The sequence below is a fragment of the Lacerta agilis genome, chromosome 2, assembly GCF_009819535.1.
Source record: "Lacerta agilis isolate rLacAgi1 chromosome 2, rLacAgi1.pri, whole genome shotgun sequence".
Classification (NCBI taxonomy): Eukaryota; Metazoa; Chordata; class Lepidosauria; order Squamata; family Lacertidae; genus Lacerta; species Lacerta agilis.
The window spans coordinates 337,566-357,650 of NC_046313.1; the positions used below are offsets into that span (position 1 = coordinate 337,566).

At 44.5% G+C, this 20,085-nt stretch overlaps 1 protein-coding gene across 2 annotated transcripts in view; it reads left to right on the forward strand.

Annotated features, from left to right (window-relative positions):
* The first annotated feature begins 2,950 nt into the window (after positions 1-2,950).
* The window catches only part of GMIP (GEM interacting protein), a 77,903-nt gene continuing 60,768 nt past the window's right edge, over positions 2,951-20,085 (forward strand). The window contains exons 1-2 of one of the 2 annotated variants that reach the window (XM_033136458.1): positions 2,951-3,831; positions 10,601-10,738. In XM_033136458.1, coding sequence (XP_032992349.1) covers positions 3,474-3,831; positions 10,601-10,738 — 496 coding nt within the window. In that variant the 5' untranslated portion in view covers positions 2,951-3,473. Of the gene's footprint in view, positions 3,832-10,600; positions 10,739-19,643; positions 19,967-20,085 lie in introns of those variants that run through there. The other variant, XM_033136459.1, reaches the window with a different exon arrangement.

The window sequence follows — 20,085 nt, forward strand, 5'->3', positions numbered from 1 at the left end:
CCTTTTTGGTTTACTTTTCTAAAAAAAAAAATTAAAAAAATTCTAGCCTTTATGACTGTGAAGATGGTCATGAAAGTGTGTGGACAATATCTTGTGAAAGCATAGAATGTGGGAGTCTGGTGGGTTAGGGTTGCTCATGCAGATTTTCAGTGGTTGCTGGGGACTGTGTCTAGCATTTGCCCCTTCCACTTGAATAGCAGAAGACGCCCATGTGGATCTGTTTGCTTGGATTTGCTACCCTCCCTTGACTGCAGGGTGCCAGGATGTGCATACATTCAATGCAGCATATTAAATGTCAGTAAAACATCCCATAAAACCATAATTAAAGCAGCATAGGGATTACAGTACTACTGTGTAGAAGCAGCAGAACTACTCAGTCTAAAATGACTCATTTGCTCCCAAAAGCCTGGACGAAGAGGTGTATCTTGACTCATCAGCAAAAGAAGTGCAATGGTGGTGCCAGATGCACCTCCAAGGGGAGGGAGTCCCTAAAGCCTTCCTGTGCACCACTGCCCAGTGAATTTTAAGGGGTGTCGGCTCCACCAGAAAGGCCACCTCTGTTGATCTTACAGGTGCTCCTTCAGTTATCAGGGAAGCCAAATGATGTAGGGTTTTGTACATGAACATATGTACCTTGAATTGGTATTGGATGCAAATAAGCAATGCAGTGCAGGATTTTGGGGCCAGGTGTTGCAGCTTCTGAACTGAGAAGACAGTTTCCTAACATTTATATACCTCTTAATTATTGTTGTAGCGTGGGGTTAGTGATTTCGGTAAGTGATTTCAGCTCTCTGACATAGTAAGCAGGAGGCAGTTTCTTCATGTAACCATTCTTTATTCAGGCAACAAGACTGACTGACTAAGGAGAGGGAAGCTACATTTATAGGGACGGGGAACTTGCTCGAAAGGGATACATTTTGGAGGGAACAATTTCAAGCAATCACAACGCTGCCTTTTGATGGAAACCAAGAAGACTGAGGATCCAAATACAGCAGCTAAATACTAAAGCCCGGCTCACCCCCTGCCAGGGTTCTAATCTGACTTGGCCCCTTTGCGTATGCTGGCTGTGCAGGGATGAAATACGTGACAAACATCATGCCTTGTTTGGTCCTCTATAGTACACCAGTCTTTGCCCACCTGGTGCCTTCCCATCATCCCTGACCATTGGCCCTGTGGGTTTGGGCTGATGGCAGCTGTAGACCAGAAAGTCTTCTGGAGGGTACCAGGTTGGGAAAAGTATTGCTTGAGATGCATGGCGTCTGTCAACCTATGACTCCGCTCTGGCTTTCCTCTGATAGCTCATGGAAGAAGACGTGATTTGCCATGGTGCTCTGTGTTGCACCACACACAGACATGCGCAGATCTTCCTTACAAGAATGTGTTTTTGTTAATTTATTATGACAATTTCTCTCTTGCTTTCCTGAACCAGGTTCAGGGGACACTAAGTTGTTTGCAACTGTTTGTTGGTAGAGAAAGAAGATTACTCAGGAGTGATTGCATACTAATCAGTGTATAAACTAAGAATGGTGTGGAAATTAGTGCACTCACTACATCTTTTTTAAAGGAACACTTAAAGAGAAGGGATGTAAGAATGCATTGTTTTCTGTTTCGCCCTGTGCTTGTCACATGCAGTACTGGACCCATTCCACTGCAGTTCATCTTCCACCAAAGACTATGATAATCATCTCACTGTCTGTTGTGACAAAATTATGTAACTGTGCTCCTAGGTTCAATCCCTGGCATCTCCAGGCAGGGCCGGGAGTGTCTCAAACCTTGGAGAACTGCTGTCAGTAAATGCATTCATTTCATTGCAAAGGAAATGCACTGCATGGGTTTCCAGACCCTCGATCATCTTTCTCACTCTCCTCTGTACACATTCCAGCTTGTCAACATCCTTCTTAAATTGTGGTGCCCAGAACTGGGCACAGTATTCCAGATGTGGTCAACCAGCTACAAATCCACCTAACAGTTACCTTGTTCAACACACATTTTACCAGCTTCCTCACAAGAATATCATGAAGGACTTTGTCAAAAGCCTTACTAAAGTCAAGATACTATAAGACCATGCTGGGTTTTAGTAATCACAGCATCCTTTTCTAAGTGCTCACAGACCGACTGTTGAATTATCTGTTTTAGGACTTTTCCCGGTATTGATTACTGACTGGTAAGTCAGTAGTTACTTGGGTCTTCTTTTTCAACCTTTTTGATGGAGATAAGATTTGCCCAACTCCAGTCCGCAGGTGACTTCACCTGTTCTCCAAGAATTCTCAAAGATTATAGATACTGAAAAGCAGCGTTTGTCTTATTAGTGTAGCGTTAAACACTGGCATTGATAATATTTTCTTAGTACCTGAGAATGTTCAAAGTGCTTTACATATATCCACAAAAATTCTTACAACCTTGTAAGGCAAGCCAGTACTATTATCCCCATATTGGAGATACAGGGCCTGAGGCTGAAAGAGAGTAGATTGCTGATTTCAACTAGGGGATTACCTAATTCACAACTTCCATCTTGTCTTAGGCACTTCACTTTTTTCTCTGCCACATTAAATTTCTACTTGCTAGGCTGTTTCTAAAGGTACAGGAATAGGGCCTTGAGGTCTGGTAGGTGGAAATAGGCAACCCTATGCCATCACCCTCCGTTTGTTGAGAAGGCTCGTGTTCCACCTCTTGGGCTTTGAATTGGACTCCCGAGAAAACATATCCAAGGCCTTCAGGTAGGAAATGGTTAATAAAAGAGAAAGGTGGGAGGATTGCTTCCTCCTGGGCAGAGACACTCTGGGAAGCCTCCAATGTCATCACTCCTGCAAATGGAATGTGGAAAATCTGCCCTGTCTGACACCCTGTAACCCGAATGGCTCATCCATGATTCCTCACAGACATGTGACATGTAGCAACACTTCTGAGTCTGGCATCCTTGGACTGGGTTTAAACGAAAGGAAACACAGACTTCCACTGGACGCATAAGACTCTCCTGGGGTACAGCTTTCAGGCGATGACTTTAGTCCATGCTCTTGTGTGATGAAGCCAACAGCGAACGAGACTCCTTTCTCCTGACCTCGTTCCTCAATCTAGGGCACACCTTAGTTCAAGAATCTGACAGAGCTCTCCAAGAAGAAAGAAAGGAAAGCCATTTTGCTCCTGCCGTTTTCAAGAGGGGAATATCTGTCTCTGGGAAATGAAGGGCCTTCTCTGGTGCTGGGTGTGTGTTCCACAGAACTGTCAGACTGGACCTTTCATTTGAAGACTATTCCAAGGCATGATTGATACCACCTGTGCCTTAACTGTTCCCAGTCAATGCATCTGGAACTCCCCTCCCAGTCATGACATCTTCGCAACAGCCCCACTTGAAGGACTCACTGGGAGAACTGCTGAGCTCTTGGAAAAGAGCAGTCGTGTGCCTCCAGAATCTGAGGACAACTCGCGGGTGCAGACCATGGATGCTTAGGAAATAGTTGGGGGTCTTACAACAAATGCTGGAGCCTGTGGGCTGTTCAAGGGAGGCACGTGACAGGGGAATCTCTAGCACCGAAGGCAGTTGTGGTGCTTGTCATCTTGTGTCCAGGCTCCGAGGGATGAACATGAATAAGGCCAGGAGCCACAGTGATTCCACCTGCCCTTGCAATGGCAGCCAGTCACCACTGGGCAATGGGCTCTCAGCCAGTGATTCAGGTTTTCTGAGTGCTGTTTGGGCTTCTGTGCAGACATCCCCCTCTGAGGAGGGCATGGGAGGTGTGCCTCTCTGCCCCAACCAGCTGCTTCAAGTCACTACACATCTCAGAGAAATGGACAAACAGTTCCAGCATTTCCGGGAACTTTTCCAGCAAGATGGTAAGTATTGGAAGCATTTTATTTATTTGTGAGTCATCTCACACTTCCTCCAAGTAACTTGGAAGGGAATCATGGGCTCACAACAACCCCCAGGGAATGAGCTAAGCATGGGAGGGGGGAATCTGCCTCCCTTCTCTGACATTTTCTGCATGATTTTTTTACTTGTGGTTCTGTTCCATTTCTGCAATGAATCTTCAGACTTTGTTTTCAAACATTCATCTCAAAATACAATTTTTGAGGAATATATGGTTTTTAATTTTAAAAAACTAAGTGTTACATTTAGTAGAGGCAATCTATTATTATTATTATTATTATTATTATTATTATTATTATTATGGTCATTTTTTCATATAGAATGGTTACTGACAATCACATACAAAATGCAGTAAAAATAATGAATGTACAAAATAAAAATAGAAAAATCAAATGAAAATACAGAGAGGAGGGGGAAACCAGGAGACAAATGAGAATGCAATGCCAAATACAATTATCACATATAAGAAGAAAAAGGTGAATCAAATTAGTTCTCAGTAAAGCCTCTCCACATAGTAATCTGTGGAGGAGGGGGTTTAGTGGGTTGTGTGGATCAATTAACATAGGAGAAAAACTTATACCAAGTTGGATAAAAGTAGTCTATTTTTGATGAACCACTTAGGACTCTCTGCTTGTGTGTCAGGTGTTCTGACAGTGCAATGTCCCATTAACTAGCTACTCTTGGGAAGGAGGTGAGTCTGATTTCCAATGGGAAGCCACTGACATTTTGACTGCTGCAAGAAGCATAAACTCAAGAGCTCCAGGGACAGGCCTGAGAAGTGAGGGTGGAAACAGTGCCCAAAAATGTGGGTCCAGAAACTGAACTATGCAGCAATCCCACTCAAAATGCATTTTTTTTTGTATTTACATTGATTAGTCAGTCACCTATTAACCTTCCACTCTAGGGTAATACACATAAGAAAATAGATCTTTAATAAGTACTTTCTCTCATATCTTTTATAAATTTCAACTTTTAGAAAATGCATTATAACCGGTGGTGGCTCATGCAGTACAAGGCAATGGGAATGAATGAGGTTGCGCACCCTGAAGATTTTAATATTTGGTTCTCACAATCAAGCTGAACACTATACCCATGGCCGGCATGCTGACTCTAGTTAATACTGATTAGTTTGTTTTTAAAGTCAAGCACAAGAATTATTCACACCCCTGAACATTTATCAGAATGCAGAAAAGATGTGAGACTTCTGAATCATCTGTATTAATGTATAATAGAATCATAGAGTTGGAAGAGACCACAAGGGCCATCCAGTCCAACCCCCTGCCAAGCAGGAAACACCATCAAAGCATTCCTGACAGATGGCTGTCAAGCCTCTGCTTAAAGACCTCCAAAGAAGGAGACTCCACCGCACTCCTTGGTAGCAAATTCCACTGCCAAACAGCTCTCACTGTCAGGAAGTTCTTCCTAATGTTTAGGTGGGATCTTCTTTCTTGTAGTTTGAATCCATTGCTCCGTGTCCGCTTCTCTGGAGCAGCAGAAAACAACCTTTCACCCTCTTCTATATGACATCCTTTTATATATTTGAACATGGCTATCATATCACCCCTTAACCTTCTCTTCTCCAGGCTAAACATACCCAGCTCCCTAAGCCGTTCCTCTTAAGGCATCGTTTCCAGGCCTTTGACCATTTTGGTTGCCCTCTTCTGGATACGTTCCAGCTTGTCAGTATCCTTCTTGAACTTTGGTGCCCAGAACTGGACACAGTGAGGTCTGACCAGAGCAGAATTCCAAGTGAGGTCTGACCAGAGCAGAATACAGTGGTACTATTACTTCCCTTGATCTAGACGCTATACTCCTATTGATGCAGCCCAGAATTGCATTGGCTTTTTTAGCTGCTGCATCACACTGTTGACTCATGTCAAGTTTGTGGTCTACCAAGACTCCTAGATCCTTTTCACATGTACTGCTCTCAAGCCTGGTGTCACCCATCCTGTATTTGTGCCTTTCAATTTTTTTGCCCAAGTGGAGTACTTTACATTTCTCCTTGTTAAAATTCATCTTGTTTGCTTTGGCCCATTTGTCTAATCTGTTAAGGTCATTTTGAAGTGTGATCCTGTCCTCTGGGGTATTAGGCACCCCTCCCAATTTGGTGTCATCTGCAAACTTGATCAGGATGCCCTCAAGCCCATTAATAATAATGATTAATTTAAATACCTATCCTGCCCTATTTCTGAAGGGTGGCAACCAGTTGTTAGAAGTTAGAAACACTCTCAAGATATTCTCTTGAATGAAGTCTATTTAGAACAGCTAAAAAATTAATTACCAGTACACTGCAAGCCAATGCTAACTTAAGTGCACTTAAGTCAATGAAAATCTATAGGCTTACATGCACTTAACTGAGTGTTGGGTTGCTGCCAACTGCTGTTATAATTCCCATCTTCTAATGCCTGAATCCTGGTCTAGGAATTCTAGGAATTAGCACCCACACCCACACACACTCATGATTTCAGGATTGTCACTGCTTGATGAGCCCATAAGTTGGCACAGGAAGGGGGATGTTCTGCATCACCCCCAGTGGGTGACAGGTGCTGGGAGACAGTGAAAGCATCAGGCTCAGTAGGCTCCACCCAGTGCCCCACTATGCTGGGTGCTGGCACCAGGACCGGGGCCCTGCTCCATTGATTTAAATTAAGTTTGTTGAAAAGTAAGAAGCGGCTTAGTCATGCTGGTCACATGACCCAGAAGCTGTACACTGGCTCCCTTGGCCTATAGAGCGAGATGAGCGCCGCAACCCCAGAGTCGTCCGCGACTGGACCTAATGGTCAGGGGTCCCTTTACCTTTACCTTTAATCTTCTTGGGGATTGTGCCCCATGTTAATTCATGGGTCAAGGGTGTCTTTTGAATCTTTCCCCTTAGGCAACAAAATATATTAAGGTAGTATTGGCAAAGATGGCATCGCTACAAAAGTGTTTCCAGATTGATTGTAGAGCATATGGTGGGACTCCAATGAGGGCAAGCACTTACTGAAGGTATATTTAGCCAACTCCCAGAGGCCAAGGTCCCTTCAGCCCCCCAATAAAATATTTGAGGGGGCTAGTCCTCCCCCCAAAGGGCATTGTCATTCAAATGGTGTTTGCGCACCACATCTTGTGATCAATTATGTGGGGGCAGGCTTACTGCCCCTCCCTCCCATATTTTATTCAAGTAGGCACCCCAGCCAGAACTGTTCAAGGCATGTTGAATTATTCCCAAATCAGTACAAGAAACAAGTGGTTCTTGTGGCACAAGGTTGCTGTTCCTCTCCCCAACTCCTCTTCACAGAGTCATAATCTTTGTGCTGGGAGAAATCCAAAATATCATGTTCTCTGAGCACTAGACTTTAACAGTGCAGTCCTATGCAGGTCTACTCAGAAGTAAGTCCTGTAATGGAACTTTCTCCCAGGTAAGAAGCAATAAAATAAGTGATTGCAACCTCAGATTTCCTCATTAACACTCAGGAAATGGCCTTGTCTAAATGGTACAGAAAAGCCTTGTCTAAATATGCAGGGGTGAAACTAGGCTTTATTTCACTGGATCATAGGCTTAGTTTGGCACACACACACCCATGCACATTTGCGTGCGCACACACACACACACACACACACACACACAGTCCTGGAGCCTCAATGGTGCTCCTCTGAAAGCTTCCGGCTAGTCCTCACCCCTGTAACTGCAGCACTGCCTGTTGTAATAGGTTGCTGTCTCTATGCCTCATCAGAAGCTCCACAGTCAACCAGGAACTGCTTTAGTCACAATGCAGTCTTTGCAATAAACATCATTATACTAAGCTGCAGCTGGACACCAGCAGCAACCCACACAAGGGCCAGGCTATACAGAACACTATTCACGCAGTCAGAAATTGTGTGAATGACTTTTTTTAAGTACATTGCAAGCATGCTTCCCAGCCCCCACCCCAAACCAAATTCAGCCCTTTGCTCCTGCTGCAGTTCTGATCCAGAGTGCATGAGAGTGAACAGGAGCTCACCTGCCGCTGCTGCCCCAATGTAAATGGCAGGCATGGGTGAGTTGGTAGCTGCTTGATATAGTACATAGATACCCTAAATGGACTTGGAGGGCCCTGGCTATTTCCATGACACGATGAACTAATACAGTAATCCAACAATTTATGTATGTCTGCTTTGACAGAGAAGTGCATTCTCAAATGCCTCCTTTGGTGAGGACCAAGGTGGCTGGTGCTTGCCCCATTGTGCAGCCTGTGAGAAAAGTCACCAGATGGCGCTCAGCAACAGGGAACCCTGTTTTCAGATTAACCAAATTTGCATCCTCTTCAACCAGCATCCTGTTACGTTGGGCTGAACATCCAGAGCCAAATTGAGCACAACTTTAAAGTGTGGAGGCTGGATTACATCATATTTATCTTCAAAGGATGATCATAGTTCAATAGTAGAACCTCTGCTTAATGTGTCCAGAAGTCCAAACAGCCAGATTTTCCTTTGTTGTTGTTGCTGGCAGCAGGTTCAGAGTCTGTCCTCATGACCACAAACTTAAGCAATATCTGACCTTTGACCTCACTCATTCCTACTTTGTACACATAGCAGTTGCAAACCTTGTGACCATTTCAGTAGGTGTAATGCACATGGGGCTGCGTTCTGACTTCACATAAGACTGTGGCACCACTGACCAAGATCCCCATTTATTGCTAGGAAGATGTGGGGCCAGGAGGAAATGGCTGTGGAGATCCCATGATTTGCATGCGTATCTGTGGGCAGCCCCTATTTTGCATTGAGCTGCCTTTGGTTTGCCATTACACAGTGTCCTGGTTGGATTATCTCTACGGCTGTAATCCAATGCACATCTAGCTGAAAGTAAGACCCACTGGCCACAATGCGGCATATTTCCGAGGATTAGGCTGTGAGATTAGTTTCTCCTCCCCAACTATTGTCTGGGTTTGGAAATGATCAAGGACCCCCTCGTCCTGGTTCCCTCCCCAACAATTGTCCCACTGCATTCATGTTATCTTGGCCAGCAGACATCTGGAAACCACAAATTCACAAAGAGAGTGAGTTGTAGCCAACACTGTTCCTCCACTCATGCAGCAGACTCCCACCCGTCTCATCTCCAGGCCCCGCCCATGCACCCTCAAAATCTTAGTTTAGGCTAATTCGTTTTTTTGCAAAATCGCCACTTCCAAAATTGCTACTTCCAATATGGGTTGCCATACATCCAGATTTCCCTGGACATATCAGCAATTTCCACCTGGACGCTGTTTCCAACAACCGAATTCCGGGCATGTCCGGAAAATTCCTGACATATGGCAACTCTAAGAGATCCTCCAGAGTAGATTTTGAGGAAGCACGGGGAGAGCAGAAGCTCCTGTTGCCTGAGTGGAATTCTGCTTGTGCAGTGTTGGAGGCAACCCATTGTAAAGTTCCAAGTGCAGAGAATTTTGTGCAGAGGAGACAATCTCCCCTTCCTGATGGTGGTCAACACACACACACACACACACACACACACACACACACAAATGTGGCATGAAAAGTGAAAGCAGCAATCTATGCAGAATGCCCCTCTGTCAGATTCAATGTGCTGGTGCATATCTTTAAAGTTAAAGTTACTTGGGACTTACTTGGGACCATGGACGTAGCCAGGATTTATTTTTTTTTGGGGGGGGGTGTTTTATGTTAGGGGGGCAAAACCGAGTCATCTGTGATGCAATTGGTCAGTTAGTTAAGTGTTTTTTTTTATTTATCTTCTTGATTTAGGAGGGGCACCTGCCCCCTGCCCCCCCCCCGGCTACACCCATGATACCTGAGATACCTGGAGGAATGCCTCTTCCTCTATCAGAAGTCAGGGGCGTAGTGCTGGGAGGGGGGCACTGCCGGGCTGATGGCCCCAGGTGCATTTTTTGAGGGGAAACTGTGCATTTGGCTCTCTCATGTTGCCTTTCCATACCAGCCCCGTGCCACTTTGCGAGGCTGGGATCTGATCTGAATGATTCGTTGTGTGAGTCATTCAGATCAGAACCCAGCCTCAGAAAGCAGCTCAGGGCTGGCAGGGTGGCATGAGAAGGAAAGCACTGCACAAAGCCATTTATACTACAGAGAACATTGTAAAGAAAGGAAAAAGACAACAACGGTTATGCATTGATTTAATACTGAACAAGGACGGGATAGCTTAGTAGGCAGAGCCTGGGACTCTCAATGTCAGGGAGTGAGGCCTCGTCCGCACAGGATGCCTGCGCCCAGAGATCTGCGCTGGTTGCCCATCTGCCACCAGGTCAGATTCAAGGTGTTGCATGCAAAGTCCTAACAACTTGGGACCCGTTTGCCTTCCCTCAAATGTGCCCCCTCAACTGCTTCCATCAGTGGAATTCACAACACTCCGAATCCTCCTTTGCCTTGATAAGAACTCGCTCATTTAGTGTGGCAGCTCCTCCATTGTGGAACTCCCTGCCTGTTGCTATTAAACAGACACATGCACTTCATTCTCTTGGGTGCCTGCTGGATGAATTCTTGTTTTGGCAAGCCTACCCTGATGCTTACAAATGCTGATGTGAATTTTAATATATTTTAGCATTTTAACTTTAGTACATTTTAAAGTATTGTGTTTTTATATTTATCTTTGAATGTTTTTTTGTTTTTTTACAATTAAGCAATATATAAATTTTATGCAATAAAATAAATGAATTAAATGTTTATTATTTATTAAGTTATGTTATGACAACCCAATAAAATCAGAGATAAAAATAATAATACCTGCTGCTATTTTGTTTGCAGGCAATGCCCTCTCAGGCCCAATTGAGGTTAGACTGGCTGACTTGCTCCAGGCCACCTCATCCTTTCTCAGCAAGTACCCAGCCTTGAATGTTCCTGCCATTCAGCCTGCCATTGCCTCCCTCATCACCTGTGTGAATGGTGAGTATCTAACCCCAGGTACTTTCAAGCCACTCTGAACAATGTTTCCAAAGACAATTTAGAGGATGGGGTAACACCATATAGAATATAAGAATACCTTGTTTATACAGAGGAGGGGAAATTGAGCAAGCGTCACTTATCATGGCTCAGTAATGGGAGGCGGTGTCTGCCACAGTTCCCTCTTCCACACTAAGTCACTGTTATATGCTTGTACCCATAGTGGGACCCCATAGAATATCTGGGATAGCACTTTTGCTTGGAATATCTGATTGGCTGCAGGGATAAATTGATTTCCCTTCTGATAATAAAAACGAGTAACTACTGATGAGGTACACTTTGCCTGTTTTATAGCATTTGTGCGATGGATAGACCACCCTAAATTGCTCTGGAATAGAATTCCCAGATATCTATACATCTTCACTTGTTGGATTTCTTGCCCTCTTATTTTCCATTTCTCTAATTTCCAGCCATTAGAGAAGACCAAATTTTTTGTCTTCTCATAATTTATAGAGAGTTTGTTAATTTCACAGTAGAGGTTCAGGGAAAGTATAAGACGTTTCAAACCCAAGCTCGTTAATGATAGCAAGACAGCGTCATCAGCGTATAATAAAAGAGGAACATGTTTCTGATTAAGTTTGGGGGCGTGTGATTCTATTTTTTGAAAGTGATCTGGGAGATCTGATAAAAATAAATTAAATAGAAAGCAGTCAAAACAGGGCTGGGGTCAAGATGCATCATAATTTTTCTCAGGATGTGAACTAAAGTAGTGTAAGAGAAGTGGACTAATGAGTTCACAAAACCAAAAGGATGGGAGAACAAATGCAGCTGATTGCAAGGGTGGAATCAGGAGACTCCTTCAGAAGGTCTCTGGGGTCATCCCATGATGCATATGGTTTTAAAACCCAACCAGATCAAAATCAGCCAATGTGAAATCCTGGAGAACAAGTTAATTTATTGTGATGTAACTTTAGAATTGCATTTCACCAGATAGCACCAGTTTTCTATACAGCTTTATTACCGGTAGCTATTGGCCTGGCGAAGGAATGGTGGATCAGTCCATTTCCATCCCTTTTCAGTTTCATTTATGTTCATTCACAAGCTTGTTCTGTCCTGTATCTACATCTACATTTTTAAAAAAATCTGCATTGAAATGCAAATTTAGAATAATGCACGCATATATATAAAATTGAACATATTTTCTCACAAAATACATATTTCTCACAAAATGCATATTTCTACAATTTTTATATGCATCTTGTAAAGTTTTTTAAGCTGAACTACATTGTAAACGCCAAGTGTCCTGATCTGTACATTGGTCCAGGAGGTGTGCATCAAGTCAGTTCATACTGGAATTCACAAAATAATTAATTCCGCAAGTACCATCAAGCTGGCATTAGAGTTGGTAAAACCTGGCACCAATTTCATTCACCTTAATTTTAGTCAAGATGCCAATGTTGCGCTCTTTTGTGTCACTGGATTCATAGCCCTTCCAAGCACCAGAGGGCTTGTTGCCTTGTCTAAATGCAAATGAATGGAAGGGCTTCACACTTTCACCATGTGTTACACAAGGTGCCAGATTCTCTGTACTGTAGATGTGATGGTGGCAGCTAGGGATTGCTTGGATTAAATACATTTGCAATCAAGTGTTGGGTTGATACTTACATCAGGGTTACTTGGGTTTCCCTAAACCTCTGTCCTGTTCTCCTTTTAAACAAAAATCACATGATTTCAACAAGGAATTTGGTGATTTCAACCTGGTCAACATTTGCTTGCATCAGACTGCCTCTTGTATCAAGAACCTGTTTATATGTGAGCCACTCATGCATTGTTGGGTGTTTAGGTTTTGTTTTGTTATTAAAACGCATAATTACATGGAGAATTATGTGTTGTTGTTGTTGTTGTTCAGTCGTTCAGTTGTGTCCGACTCTTCGTGACCCCATGGACCAGAGCACAACAGGCACGCCTATCTTTCACTGCCTCCCGCAGTTTGGCCATCTCATCCTCTGTCGTCCCCTTCTCCTTGTGCCCTCCATCTTTCCCAACATCAGGGTCTTTTCCAGGGACTCTTCTCTTCTCATGAGGTGGCTAAAGTACTGGAGCCTCAGCTTCAGGATCTGTCCTTCCAGTGAGCACTCAGGCCTCATTTCCTTAAGAATGGATATGTTTGATCTTTTTGCAGTCCATGGGACTCTCAAGAGTCTCCTCCAGCACCATAATTCAAAAGCATCAATTCTTCAGCGACCAGCCTTCTTTATGTTCCAGCTCTCACTTCCATACATCACTACTGGGAAAACCATAGCTTTAACTATACGGACCTTTGTCAGCAAGGTGATGTCTTTGCTTTTTAAGATGCTGTCTAGGTTTGTCATTGCTTTCCTCCCAAGAAGCAGACGTCTTCTAATTTCGTGACTGCTGTCACCATCTGCAGTGATCATGGAACCCAAGAAAGTGAAATCTCTCACTGCCTCCATTTCTTCCCCTTCTATTTGCCAGGAGGTGATGGGACAAGTGGCCATGACCTTAGTTTTTTTGATGTTGAGCTTCAGAGCATATTTTGCGCTCTCCTCTTTCACCCTCATTCAAAGGTTCTTTAATTCCTCCTCACTTTCTGCCATCAAGGTAGTATCATCAGCATATCTGAGGTTGTTGATATTTCTTCTGGCAATCTTAATTCCGCCTTGGGATTCATGCAGTCCAGCCTTTCGCATGATGAATTCTTATAAGTTAAATAAGCAGGGAGACAATATACAGCCTTTTCGTACTCCTTTCCCAATTTTGAACCAATCAGTTGTTCCATATCCAGTTCTAACTGTAGCTTCTTGTCCAACATAGAGATTTCTCAGGAGACAAATGAGGTGATCCGGCACTCCCATTTCTTTAAGAACTTGCCATAGTTTGCTGTGATCGACACAGTCAAATGCTTTTGCGTAGTCAATGAAGCAGAAGTAGATTTTTTTCTGGAACTCTCTAGCTTTCTCCATAATCCAGCGCATGTTCGCAATTTGGTCTCTGGTCCCTCTGCCCCTTCGAAATCCAGCTTGCACTTCTGGGAGTTCTCGGTCCACATACTGCTTAAGCCTGCCTTGTAGAATTTAAACATACCGGTAACCTTGCTAGCGTGTGAAATGAGCGCAATTGTGCGGAAGTTGGAGCATTCTTTGGCACTGCCCTTCTTTGGGATTGGGATGTAGACTGATCTTCTCCAGTCCTCTGGCCACTGCTGAGTTTTCCAAACTTGCTGGCATATTGAGTGTAGCACCTTAACAGCATCATCCTTTAAAATGCAACATATAGGACTGTTAACCAACTAGTATAGTACCCCCCCCCACCTCAGCCTATTACTGATAGGTGTGCAAGTGAAAGCATGTGATCTCAACAGGGATGCAAGTTTACACCAAGATCCCCTACCCCATTTACATTCATTATCCACATCCCCAAAGCCTGTAAAAGGCCCTTCACACCAATGCCTACGCATGCCACTTTTATCTGGCTCTCGTAAGTGCCATCACCGAGTAATAGCAGGAGTCTGCATGTGGGTGTTTTAGATGACCTCATCAGCACAACTGCATGAAAGTGAATGGTTTTGCTGATGGTGAAAATTGCTTCCCCCTTCCCATAGGGAGCTGCCACACACAACTGGCTCCCCATGCAATCCTGACCCCACACAAATCAGCATCTCAGGAACTGTTGCACCACAAAGGAAATGTGAGAATTGGATCGCCATGAACATGGAATCAACATTCAAGGAATAAGGGCCAGCCTCAGCAGCTAGCACCCTTAAGGAGCACTGGAGCCCCTGCAGCAAGCAGCTGGAAGGAGGAGAAATTTGCCATGTTCATTTTCCCCTGGAGCATCTGGTATAGTGTCACAGCAGGGCTTTCTAGGAAATGTGAAATCATCACAAGGAGGAGATCCGTCTTGCCATGGTCCCTTCAGACCTCAAAGTAGCCCTGAACGGAGGCAGATTTAGGAGAGTGCGACTGGTTCGGTCGCACTGGGCATGAAGCCTCTGGAGTGCCACAGGGGACTCCACAACTATGATGTAGCATGGAAGACAAAGCTGTGTGTAAGAGAGATGTCACTGAAATTTGACACCCCAAGGTCTACCACTGCCCTGAAATAGATTGTTAGTTTTATGGAAGGAGTGCCTTGCACTGAAAACATGCAGGGAGGGCAGAAATTTTATGCCTTTAATAGCAAGCAAAAATCAACAGTTGAAAGTTTTCCCTGGCAGGGATAGTTGCAAATTGTGGTTGAGAAGGAGGGCCAGGCAGCCAAAGTGAGCTGCCAGTGAGGTTCACAGTAAGAAGTGAGGACTCAGTCCAGGAGAAGAGAAAAGAGGGGCACACAATGTAGCTGGGAGTAGGACAATACAGTTCCCAGTAACAGAAAGCAAGAAAGGAATGTGGACACTGATGTAGAGGACAAAAAAGATCTAGTTCACTCATAAAGTGAGAAAATGTCAAACTGAAGATGCCCATCTCAAGGATGCCCATCAGGAAGGGCTCTGCCATCACTTCTACTGTTTATGTGAACTAGAATGAAGAGTCCATAAACTGGAGGGCAGGGTCGGGCCCATGTCAACTTCTAAGTCTGAATAATGCTTTTGGGGAAAGCACATACTCTGTACATATCACAGCCAGTGCCAGATTTAAGTATAAGCTAAACAAGCTATAGCTTAGGGCCCCACTCTCTTGGGGGCCGCCAAAAAAACCAAAGGAAAAAAAAAACCTGGATGTACATTTCCAAAATATAAGATAAAAACAAATAAAATAAAACCTACATACAGCAACAGTGTTTTGTGTTGTGTAGGCTCCTATTTGTTATGTGCAAATGGCTTTAGATACCTATTGGGTCCATATATTACCATATAGCATCTATTCAAACAACAAAAACAGTGACAATTTGTTGTTGACAAAGGACAGCTGGACATATAAAGGGCCCCATTACCTTCAGTAGCTTAGGGCCTCATCAAACCTACCGTAAATCTGGCCCTGATCACAGCCATGCTGTGTCCAGGGCTGCAGCAACTTTCCATGCAGAATGTGGTTTATTCCCCCAACTCCACCCACCGTATAATTTTTGGAGAAAAAGAATGCAAATGCTATGCAGATAAGCAGTCTGTTGGCAAATAGCCTTTGGGAGGGTTGCTATTGAGGTGTCTTTTGTGGCATTGAGAATGCAGAAGTAAGAACAGAAAGTGCCACTACATCCTCCTGACTCAGTCTGCAGTTCTTCCTATCTTCTGAGCATTTCATGTCTTGGGTTCAGTCCTGCCAAGGTGCAATATAGATAAATTGGCTTTGACAAACCCCAGATGGAATCACTTTCACTTTTATCCCACAAGTTGATGTGATCATTGCACAGTGAAGTGCAAAGATGCTTGCAAAAATCTGCTAAAATAACACTCTGGGCCTACAGTGACATTCATGTTCTCAATAAGTGTTGAAAGTTCAAAACCGGTTTGGAAAGAGAGCAAGAGAGGTCTCCTTGGGCAGTCCGGCAGTCCTGCCATCACACCATGGAGGCCCTAGAGCTGGTATTAATACAGAAGTAAGCATTTTCAAAATAATGCAAAATTCTGACCATGATGGCTGCACAGGTAGATGTGAAATAATGGACATAGGTGTGAAGTTTCATGTGTTTCAATGTTCTTTGCTTTTCACACATAATTTCTGGTACTTGTCCCTGGTAAATCAGTTAATATTTTGACTTTTGGGAAGATAGGGAGATGCCCTCAAAGACAGGCTAGAGATGGGCACTCCAGCTCCCGCAAAAAGGGGGAGAAGGTTGCGTGTATGTTCATTTTGCATTTGCCTCTGTCAAACAGGCCTTGCAGGTTTTTATATTGTTTCAAAAACCTGCAAAACCTGTTTGTTCAGAGGTGACTGTGGCACACACAGAAATGATTTTTGTACACCAGAGGCAGGCAGAAAGTTTTCTTCTTTGGTGATCACTTGTAGCTGAGTAAGATTGTCTTCCATGAACATGGACTTAACAGTGTTTGTATAACATTATTCTTGTTTATAAAACCCAATTAAAAACAAAAACAAACGGTGAGTCTGTGAGTGATTGTGGAGGCCAATTCTGGATCCACACGTCCTTCCTCAGTGGTGACATAGGTTTCCAGGTGAGAATAGATCATGATGAGGAGTTGCCAAGCGTGCCTTCCTCTTAGCACATTTCTCCCTTGTGTCCTGAATTCGAGGATCTTCAATGTCTTCAATTGGAGCACTTGCAGGCCAGCGTTTCCCATTTGCCAGCTGTGGTCCACAGATGGACGCCATATGCTTACTACTTGCTGCCAAAGAACTAGGAGGATCTTGGGTTGATCCTTGGTCTAAACAAATATACAGAAACATAATAAAACATCAGACATTAAAAACTTCTCTATATAGGGCTGCCTTCAGATGTCTTCTAAAAGTTGTGTAGTTACTTATCTCCTTGACATCAGAAGGCAGGGTGCCACCACCGAGAAGGCCATCTGCCTGGTTCCCTGTAACCTCACTTCTTGCAGTGAGGGAACCACCAGAAGGCCCTCGGAACTGGACCTCAGAGTCTGGGCTGAATGATGGGAGTGGAGGTGCTTCTTCAGGTATGCAGGGCTTTAAAGGTGAGCACTAACACTTTGAATTGTGCTTGGAAATGTACTGGGAGACACTCTCCCTCCCCAGCCCTGCTACCATGGTAGAGTCTACCTCCTTCCAGATCTGAGCTATTTTATCTGCAAAAAAACTTTGCAAAGTTATTTCAGGAGATCTTGGGAGTCCTCACCAGAACCCGATGGTGAAAAGGCTCTGTTAGATTCCAGACTGCCTGAAAGAGTCTCCTGGTACTGTTTTCTGCAAATGCAATAGAGGCAGTGAAGAAGGTCCTCTTTGCCGTCGCTATCGCCACTTGGTAGGCTCGACATTGAGCTCTAACCTGTGTCCAGTATGATTCAGAATGAGTTTTCTTCCACCGGCGCTTTAGCCGTCTCAGCGATTGTTTCATCGCTCTCAGCCCTGGAGAAAACCACGGGGCTGTCTGGGCTCCACGCAATCGGAGAGGGCGCTTTGGAGCCAGGCAGTTAATAGCCTTGGTTAACTCCACGTTCCAGGGGGCCACCAGGGAATCGGCTGAAAGGCCATCAACATGGGATAAGAGCCATAAAGTGTCAGGGGTGGACCATTCAAATTGGTACCTCATAGAATTGTTAATTTTAAAATGCTGAATCCTGTACTATTACTAGCCCTTTTTATGTTCTGAAGCAAAAGTGCATACTCAGAATAGCTTTGGATTAGTTATGCTTTAAACGATAAAAGAGCCTGAGTTGGCACTCTTCCTTTGCAAACTGAAAACACATAAATGATCTCTGGGAATTCTATTATAAAGACCACCCAAAGTGAAGTCCCTGGTTTCACATTATGACAGCAGTCCTTCAACAGCTCCAGACCCAGAGCCCTAACCCTCACCCAAACAAGCAGTTGTTTCCCTTGTACTTGAACAGTGGGGCTGCTTTTTGCAACTCCATGTGTTGTCAAACCCTAGCTCCCATCAGCCCTGAATGGAGGTGGGCATAGATGCACCACTCCTGCAGTACAGAGTCCCATCCTGACAGGGGCATAGCCAGGATTTTTGCTAGGGGGGCAGAACCAACACGATTGGTCAGTTCGTTAAGTATTTCTATTGTTTTCCTTGATGGGGGGAGCTACCCCCGCCCCCCTGGCTATGCCTGTTAAATAGTGGGAAAAGACAGATGAAGACACAGCTCTTAAAACAACCAGGTCTTTATTTCAGCTCCGAGTCCTGGACTGAACAACAGCTTAGCTGCCTGGCTTATATAGTACTCAGTAACTCGCAACAGTAGCAAACTCCCTCTAGCTACCCAATCCGTGAACAGCAACCTCAAGCCTTCATTTGCATGTGGGGGGGGGGGACCTGAGTGGAAACCGCAGCCACGGTGGCCAGAATGAGTACTGCAGTTAAACTTAATACCATGCCCATGCATCCTGACCCAGCAGTTAAAGTCCAGTGATGTCTCTCACAAATTGTTTCCTGCTCTCTCTTAAAGTCCACGGTTTATCTCCCGTTTTACTTGATTTAGCTAGTACAGCCTAGTAGAGTTGCTAAGAACATAAAATCAGAAGCCCCTCATTCAAATCTTAGCATAGCTACAGACATCATCATAGGTGGTTGTTAGGCAAGCCAGTATTTTCTTAGCTTTAGCTGCCACCCACATGCAGTGAGGACGGGTCCACTTTGCAGAGCTGCTATAAGGAACCCTGCAAACATGTGCCATGAATGGCTTATGGTGTCCAGGATCCGGGGGTGGGGTGGGTCCTAAGCAGTGCCAGAAAATTTATGTATTTCATTATTTATGTTCGGATTTTTACTTTCTCTTGCTGCAATTACTGCATAGTTGGTGGTTTACAGAAGAGCAAACACATATATTTATGTATTCATTTGTATACCGCTTTTCTGGCAGACGTCACAAAGTGCTTTACATAAAGTTATTACAGCAATATGCAGTGATTGAAAACATAAGCTCACAATACAATGGAAGATTTTTTTTAAAGCAGCATCAGCAGCCGCTGCCCCTGCTGCCCCAGTCTCCCCTCCCCAAGGGATCTGGGGTTCTTCAGAGCCCCCCCCCCGGTGGCAGTTGCCCAAGGGAGAGGCTGCTGACATGAGTTGGGCAGGGGCCAGCCAGAAGACCCTTTCCTTCCCCTCCTCTCAGGAGAGGGGGGGTAACCTTTTTCCCCTCATCCCCACCAGCCATATTTCTGTCAGGGACAATGAGGAGATCCTCAAGAAGACACTGAATGCAGGTTCAGAGATGGCAAAGCACATGCAATGCATTATATTACAATGCTTATATTATTTTTCCCTGGAGTAGAAAGTGAGGTTTGTTAATCTCGGAAAACCTCAAAGCCAAGAGGCCTTGTGCAGCTGCAGATAGCAAAGCCAGTAGGATTGCCACAGGGCCCTCTATCTTGCAAGCTGAAGAAAAGTATGCAAATCAAAGGAAAAAACAAGTTTCCTCACACGGAAATGCTTGTCGGCAGGAAGCAGCAAATTTTGAGCGGCTGCGGGCTCTGGCAGACCAAGAAGGCTCTGCAAAGTATGCAGAACCCATGGGGCCACCTACCAGAGCCTGTGGCTTTTGAGTCGTCCGGGGACTTGGGCTGGGGTTCACCCTTGCGTTTCCTGCTGAGGACTTGACCATGGCAGACCCTGAACCTGCTGGTAGGTGAAGCAACCTTCTGATCTCTTTCAGCAAAAAGGATGAAGCTCATTCTTAGCACACTGTCAGGAGGCAGGTCCTGGGGCTCCAAAACTGGGGCTGCACTGAAGGTGTGCTTGTG